Source organism: Carlito syrichta, unplaced genomic scaffold (assembly GCF_000164805.1).
Source record: "Carlito syrichta isolate Samal-C Ts95f unplaced genomic scaffold, Tarsius_syrichta-2.0.1 Scaffold315281, whole genome shotgun sequence".
NCBI classification, from domain to species: Eukaryota; Metazoa; Chordata; class Mammalia; order Primates; family Tarsiidae; genus Carlito; species Carlito syrichta.
In genome coordinates this window covers 48,024-56,539 of record NW_007259377.1, presented here as the reverse complement: position 1 = coordinate 56,539, position 8,516 = coordinate 48,024, and the positions used below count along the sequence as shown (strand labels likewise).

Below are 8,516 nucleotides of genomic sequence, written 5' to 3'. Positions count from 1 at the left end.
CTCCAGTCTGGGCGACAGAGTGAGACTCCAACTCAAAAAAAAAAAAAAAATTTCAAACTGTGTATCAGAAAAAATAATGTTTTAAAAAGCCACTTTACTCTTTTAGAAGCTTATCGGGTAGAAAGTCTAATTTCAGACTTAAAAAGATATATTCTCTTTTTCCTAAGAATATTTATTACCAGATCCTTTTGAGTTGTGTGCATGCAATAGATTTTTCTTTAATTTTTTTTTTTTTGAGTTGGAGTCTCACTCTGTCGCCCAGACTGGAGTGCAGTGGCCGCTCCCGGCCACCGCAGCCTCGACCTGCTGGGCTCCGGTGAACCTTCCGCCTCAGCCTTCCAAGTAGCTGGGATTACAGGCATGGGCTACGAGGCCCGGCTGATTTTTTTTTTTTTTTGATTTATTGTAGAGATATTCTGGCCCTCACTAGCTGAGGATGCTTGTCTTTCTTAAATTTCGAGATATTCTTGGACATTGTTTCTTCAAGTACATTCTCTCCCTTATTTTCCTTTTGTAATTCCTATTCATTCACTATTGGAACTCCTAGACATCATGTCAATATTTCACCAGATGTCATCTAATTTTTCCTAAGAATATTTCTGTTCTTTCATTTTTAAAAACAATTTTTGTGCTACATTTTGGAAAAATTTATGGGTACACTCTTAGCTCATGATTACGTTTTCATTGCTGTCCCCTCTGCTCAATCCTTCTATAGCATTTTCTGAAATTTCAATCTTTATCATTTTTAATTACCAAGCTCTCTGGTTGGTTCTTTTTAAATTTTTTTCAGTGGCTGTCTATCCTTGTTCCACAAACTTCAGTTTAATTCAATTTGGTTCAACTCAATCCAATTCAATTCAGCAAACATGTGGGCACTTTCTGGCCTCCAACATTATGAGGGTGCTTGAGATATATCTGTGCAAAGAATGACAGAGAGCCTTGAGGTTTGGATGCTAGTGAGAAGAGAAATGGCAAAAAATAAAAGTAATAGTAGGTCAGTTTGTGCTATGCTAAATTATGTTATATCTTCTAGCAAAGAACATTTAGAGCAACATAGAGAGACCAGAAGTGCCAGAAAAAAGAGGTGGGGTCAAGATGCAATAGTGAAGAGTGCCATAGGCATCATTGCAAAGGTGAGATGTTAGCAGGGAATAGAAGTGACCAGGGAAGTTAGTCAGCATATTATCTATTGAGGCCAAGTCCCAGGAGCAGTGAAGATAGGTGTGCAGGAGTGAATTGAGGTAGGAGGGAGTCAGGAAGGTAAAGGCAGACCATGAAGGGTTTTGCCATTCTTTGTAAGGACTTGCCTCGCAATCTCAGTGAAAATGGGAACCTCTTAGAATGTTTTGAACAGAAGAGTGATGCAAATGGACTTAAGTCTAAGAAAGACCACTCTGGCTCCTAACTGATCGCAGATCGTGTGGAAGGGATAAAATTACTACAGGAAGTTTTGGGGGTAATCTCGGTGTGATTTGATAGGCCAGGAATTCACAATGGTGGTGATGAGAAGTGGGTCAGATTCTGGAAGTATTTTAAGTGGAAGCAACAGGATTTGCTGACTGAGTGAGTGTGAACAGTAAGATGAGGATTGAGAATGACGTTCTTTTTTTTTTTTGCTATGTCCTGTCAGTAAGTCACCTTTCTATTGTGCTTTTTTTTCTCAAATGGGGACGAAGACTTGACTATTGTATTTGACAATGTGTGGGTCACTGAGGACCTTGGTGGGGGAAGTGTAAGTACAGTGGTGGGTTTAAAAGCCTGGGAGGAGTAAATTTAAAGAGAGGAATTGAAGAGAAAACTCAAATAGCAGATATAGACAGCTATAGCAAGGAGTTTTCTGCTAAGGGGAACTAGCAGTGGTGGTGGGTAAAATAGTTATGTTTTTAAGATAATAGAAATGACAGTAGAGATGCTGATGATGGAGAAGAGGTAGCAAAAATGATAGTGCACCAGAGAGCAGGGAGAATGGCTAGAAGAAAGTCCTTAAGTTGCGAGTGCAGATGGGACCTGTTGTTCAGTCCTCAGCCAGGGAGGCATGAGTGTGAATGCAGTGTGCTGGGGACCCATGATATGGGGTGATTTGTGGAAATCCTCTTCTAATTTCCTCAGTTTTCTCAGGGTGCAGGAAATTGAAGGTGAGGATGCAGGAGGAGGTATGGGAGTTTGAAATGAGAACACACTCTTTCATTTATTAAACAGCAAATCTCTACTAAGTAATGTGCCAAGGCTTTCCTATATGTCAAGTAATATGGTGATAAATGAACAAGTCTGACAATTCTGTGATTGATAGATACATATGCTAACTTTAGATAATGATTGCTACTAATGAAGAAAATAACCCAGGAATGAGATAGTGATGGGTGGAAGAGGGGATCTGAACCCTACTTTGGTGGAGATATTTAAGGAAGTTCTCCCCAGGGAGAAGACATGAGATGAGATCTGAGTAATGGGGGAATGCCAGCCATGGGAAGATGTGCGGGAGTGGAGTGAGAGCAAGTGCCAGCACCCTTGTCAGGAACAGCTTGGTGTCTTTGAGGGCAAGGAATAAGACAGATGTGGCCAAGGCAGACTGCAGGAGAGTGTTAAGAAGTAAGGGAAGCAAGGAAGACAAGAGAAGGGTGCAGACTCTCCAGGCTTTGCTAAGGAGTTTGGATTTCATTGTAATGACAATAGAAAATCATACAAAATGGTAGCATGCTCTTATTTATTTACTTCTGTTTAAAGTTCACTTAACTGCTTTGTGGAGAATGGTTAGAGGGTATAGAGTAGGTTCGAGGAGAACAGTTAACAGTTCAAAGAGAATACCCTAATTGTCTAGGTGAGAGATGGTGATGGTTCTGAATTGAATTGACAGTGTTCATGTGGGGTGTGAGAAGTGACTCAATTTGGGAACTATTTTGGAAATAGAGTCCATAGGCCTTGCTGCTGAGTTAGGTGTTTGGAGATCAAAGAAAGGAGTATCAAGAATGATTCTTTGATTTCTGGCCACCCAAAGAGTCAGATAGATTAACTAGAAGTCATTATTTGAATAAAGGAATCCTTTAGAAGAATAATTCTCAACTCAGTGTAGAATGTGACTGAATTAAAAGCCATTTTTCGTATTTCTCTTGAGATCTTGTACATATGTAATTTTTAAAGAAATACTTATTTTACCCAAATATATAATCTATGCACATACAAACATACATATAAAATCACACATAAAATATACTTTTATATACAATAAGATGTGGCATTTCTGATTGATCTATTTACTTTGTCCCTTTGGTTAAATTCTTTGATTTGTTAGATTCCATTGTGTCTTTTTCCATGGTTTGCTCTTTCTCATAAGTTTAGCAATTAGTTGGAGACATATCCCAACCTGGCCTTTCTTTTCCATAGCAATGGTTCCTACATGGTGGTGGCTTTCACTGTTGTGGCATTGATAAGAGACATTTTTGAATTACTGCTGTGAATCTGCATTTTCTTTCTTTTCCTAGGGGATTCCCTCAGCCTCTTGTATAAGGAGAATTTAAATTCATTGTTTAAAATATGTGGCTACTTGTTCATCAAACTGTATCTTATATCTTTCCTATGTCATCTCTGAATTTGAGGATGAAAGCTTGGAAGGTGAAATTTTGTGTATACTCATTCTGCTGCTCCCTTGAAATATGTTTTTCTAGACCTGCTCGAATAGATGAATAAGGTTGTCTGGAAGTTTGCAACATTTATTGGTCATATGCAAAAAACTTCAAATATCTCAAACAGTTTATATTTCTTCTCACGGGTATTCTTTCTCACATTTCAGGGACAGAATATCAAGGAACTGACTGACCAAGACAAGCCTGTGAAGCCCTTCCTTTTTTACCGGGCTAAGACGGGTAGGACCTCCACTCTCGAGTCCGTGGCCTTCCCTGGCTGGTTCATTGCCACCTCCAACGGAGGCAAGCCTATCTTCCTTACTTCAGACCTGGGGAAATCACACAACACTGCTTTTGTTTTAAATATACGGGACTGAACTCACTCTGAGGTGGCAGCTTGGTCAGAGATCTTTGACTCCCAAACATGTTTTCATCTATGTTTTCTCAGTGTCAATTTCACATCAGTGCTGAGAGGTGAGCAGGGCTACTCTTACCATCTCATTTTATGAAAGAAAAAGAAGCAATGACTTTGTGGCAGCTGAAGAACAAGATATCAGCTCAGGAGCAGGAGAGATGGGGAGGTATAAGGCTTTCCTCGAGCTGATGCTGTCCAGCCCACAAGGTATCTGCACAAGTGACTTCAAGACCTGAAGACCGCAGACCATGGTGTCCTCAAGCTCACGAGTTAAGATTGTGTGACTATTGGGAAGCTGCTTTCTGTTTTTCTTTTGTTTTGTATTCTTTCCTTCTTGGATGACATCATTCATAGTTTTCATATGTTGCCAGTATAGCTTAGTGTGTGTAATAGTTTCTTCCTAGGTTTAGGATTTGTGACAGTAAAGTAATTCTTGAGTAAATTAAATTATGTTGTCCTGATTGTAACATAAAGCTAAATATAAGCTTCATATATTTTTACAATAATAGGACTAAAGTGATGTAAAAATAAAATAAAGGAAGAGTAAACTGAAATTGCAGGGGTAATTGAATGAAGCCAGTACACCCTGGAACTGGGGCTTAGCTGAGAATGGAAGGGCCTTTCTTCTTGCTGGTAGTATGTCAAAGGGCACTACTATTTGACTACCTTTTTAAACATATTTTACAGAATCATAGCTTTGCTTTCTCCCTGCTTTCTCTAGTCTTTTCCCTTTAGGCATACTATCCACATATCTCCTTCAAAAACTGCAGTAAAAGTGTCTTTCTTTTGGAAGAGAAAGCCTTACTTTCCCCTCAGTCCTCTTTAGATGATATAGTCTATTCTGATTAAACTAAACAACTGACTGTGCGTAAAATTGCAGAAATGTATAGTGCAGATTTGATTCTGCATATAATAGATTTTAAATGTTTTATTCAAACACTGCAAATGCAGGAAATTCTGTTTGCTTAGGTGTGTTCTCCAATATAGCAAAAGTAACTTAATTTTTTACCTACTTTTGGAAAATCAGACTGTATTCTTAAAATTTTGGGGGAGAAGAGGTTACTTTTTTAATTCAAAAAAATTAAACAACATTTAAAAAATGTTTATTTTATTTTTAATTGTTTTCCTCTTTCAATTTTTATTTTAAAATTGTGGGGTACAATTAAGGGTTAGGTATACAAATATTCATTGTGCTGGTACCCTTGTTGATGAGGTGTACCCCCCGTCCCCAGGCAGATATTGACTAGTATCAATCCCATCTCTCGCCCTCCTCCCCTCCCCGCATCCTCCTCCCCGCAGTTTCTCGCTACTGTCAATCCTTTTCCTATAGTATTATGGTAGTTGTTCAAGGTCCACTTATGAGTGAGAACATGTGATACCAGTTCTTTGTTTCTGTGAGAGTTCACTCAGTACTATAAACTCTAATTCCATTCAGGTTGCTGCAAAGTTCATGATTTTGTTCTTCTTTATGGCTGCTTAATATTCCATTGTGTATATGTACCACATTTTTTTATCCAGTCTTCTTTTGATTGGCAGCACGGTTGGTTCCATGTTCTTGCTATTGTGAACAATGCTGCAATAAACATATGTGTGCAGGTATCTTTTTCATAGAGTGATTTGAGTTCTTCTGGGTATAATCACAATCGGGGAATTGTGGGGTCATATGGAAGGTTGATTTTTAGAACTGTTAGGATTGCCACACTGACTTTCACAGAGGCTGTACTAGTTTACACTCCCACCAACAGTGTAGAAGTGTTCCCTTTTTGCCACATCATCTCAAACATCTGTTATTTTTTCAGTTATTGATGATGGCCATTCTGACTGGAGTTAGGTGGTATCTCAGTGTAGTTTTAATTTGCATCTCCTTGATGACTAGTGAGGCTGAATATATTTTCATGTATATGTCGGCTGCTCATATGTCTTCTTTTGAGTCATGTCTATTCATATCTTTTGCTCACTTTTTAATGGGGTCTGTTTGTTATTTTCTTTTCAGCATGTTTGAGTTCCTTGTAGATCCTTGATGGTAGGCCTTTGTCAGATATGCAATTGGCAAATATTTTTTTGCAGTCTGTGGGCTATCTCCCTGTTCTCTTGATAGTTTCTTTGGTTTTGCAGAAGTTTGTCAGTTTAATGAGGGTCCACTTGTCTATCTTTTCTCTTATGGCCTGTGCACTTCAGGTTTTGATCAGGAATTGGTTGCCAGTTCCAGCTTCCATAAGAGTGTCTCCTAGCCAGGTTCGGTGGCTCAGCCTATAATCCTGCACTTTGGGAGACTGAGGTGAGTGGATTGCCTGAGCCTGTGGGTTCAAGACCCACCCGGGCAACTTGGTGAGACCTCATCTCTACAATAAATCAAAAATTAGCTGGACATTGTAGCATGCACCTGTAGTTCCAGTTACTTGGAATGCTGAGGCGGAAGGGCCGCTGGAGCCCAGCAGGTCGAGGCTGTGGTGGCCAGGAGCGGCCACTGCACTCCAGTCTGGGTGACAGAGTGAGACTCCAACTCAAAAAAAAAAAGGGGAGGGGGGTGTCTCCTGCATTTTCTAAGGTTCTTACAGTTTGAGGTTTTACATTTAGGCCTGTGATCCATTTAGTTAATTTTTGTGTATGGGGGTAGGTAGGGGTCCTGTTTCAATCTTCTGTATGTGTTCAGTCTTCCCAGCACCATTTACTGAATAGGCTCTCCTCTCCCCAGTAGTGGGTGGTGGAGGCTTTGTACAAGACTAGTTGGTTGAGAAATTGAGGTTTTGCATCTGGAATCTCAATTCTATTCCATTGGTCTATATGCCTGTTCTTGTACCAATACCAGATTGTTTTGATTATTGTAGCTTTCTAATAAAGTTTAAAGTCTGGGAGTGTGATGCCTCCTGCTTTTTTTTTGTTGTTGTTGTTTGTTTTTTTGCTGAGTATTTTTTTGACTGTTTGTGGTAATTTATATTTCCCTATGAATTCCTGTATTGTTTTTTCTAGGTCTGAGAAGAATGTTGCTGGTAATTTGATGGGTATTGTGTTAAATCTGTAGATTGCCTTAGGTAAAATGGATATCTTAACAATGTTAATTATTCCAACAACATGAGCATGGAATATTTTTCCACTTGTCTGTGTCATTTCTGATATCTTTGAGCAGTGTTTTGTTGTTTTCATTGTAAAGGTCTTTCACATCTCTGGTTAGGAAAATGCCAAGGTATTTCACTTTTTTGTGGCTATTGTGAATGAATTGTGCTTTTTATTTGGGTTTCTGTTTATTATTGGTGTATAGAAATGTGATTTTTTAAAAAAATATACATTTTATATGTTTTTAAAAATTGGTGGATAACAATGTATGCTTTTATTGGATGTTTTGAAGTATTGGAGTGAATTGTAGAATGGTTAAATCTAGCTAATTAACAAATGTATTATCTCACATATTTATCATTTTGGTGGTGAGCGCACATAGCATCTACCCTCTACTTTTTTCAAGAATAAAATATATCATTAACTATAGTTACCTTACCTTGTTGTACAGTAAATCCTTTGGAATTTATTCCTCTTATATAACTGTACTTCTGTGGTCAACATCTCCCCATCCCTCCTCCCTGGTAACCAGTCCAGCTTCTGATAAGTACCATTCTGCTCTTACCTCTATGAGATAACTTTTTTTTTATTCCACATATGAGTGAATCATATGGCATTTGTTTTACTGTGCTTGGCTTATTTCACTTAATATAATGTCCTACAGATTCATCCACGTTATTACAAATGATAGGATTTCGTTTTTTAAATGGCTAAATAGTATTTCATTGTGTATATACAATATTTTCTTTATCCACTCATCAGTTGATCCACACTTAGGTTAACTGCATATCTTGGCTATTGTTAATAGTGCTGCAGTAAACATAGAAGTGAAAATAACTTTTTGACATAAGGATTTACATTCCTTTGGATAGTGGGATTGCTGGATCATATGGTAGTTCTATCTTTAATTTTATGAGGGATCTCCATACTGTTTTCCATAGTGGATGCACTAATTTAAATGTCCACCAAGGGTGTGTAAGGTCTCCCTTTGCTCCACATCTTTGATAGCATTTATCTTTTGCCTTTTTGATAATGGCCACTCTCACTGGGGTGAGGTGATATCTCATTGTAGTTTTAATTTGCATTTACCTGATGATTAGTGAGGCTGAGTAGTTTTTCATATACTTTTTGGCCATTTATGTGTCTTCTTTTGAGAAGTGTTCATTCAGGTATTTTGTCGATTTTTGAATTGGGTTATTTGTTTTTTTTCCTGTGTTGTTGGAATTCCACATGTGTTTTTGATATTGTTGTATGTATGGTTTCCAAATATTTTCTACCATTCTGTAGGTTGTCTACAATTCTGTTTGTACAGAGGCCTTTTTGTCTGTGTTTTGAGGTCTTAGTCATATGATCTTTGCCTAGACCAGTGTCCTGAAATGTTTCCCCTATGTTTTCTTCTAGTAATTTTATAGTCTCTAATCTTAAAT

At 38.2% G+C, this 8,516-nt stretch overlaps 1 protein-coding gene across 1 annotated transcript in view; it reads left to right on the top strand.

Moving 5' to 3' along the window:
• Positions 1-3,997, top strand: part of LOC103275074 (interleukin-36 gamma-like) — a 7,044-nt gene extending 3,047 nt beyond the window's left edge. The window contains exon 4 of the mRNA XM_008072493.1: positions 3,788-3,997. Coding sequence (XP_008070684.1) covers positions 3,788-3,997 — 210 coding nt within the window. The remainder of the gene's footprint in view (positions 1-3,787) is intronic.
• Positions 3,998-8,516: the final 4,519 nt, after the last annotated feature.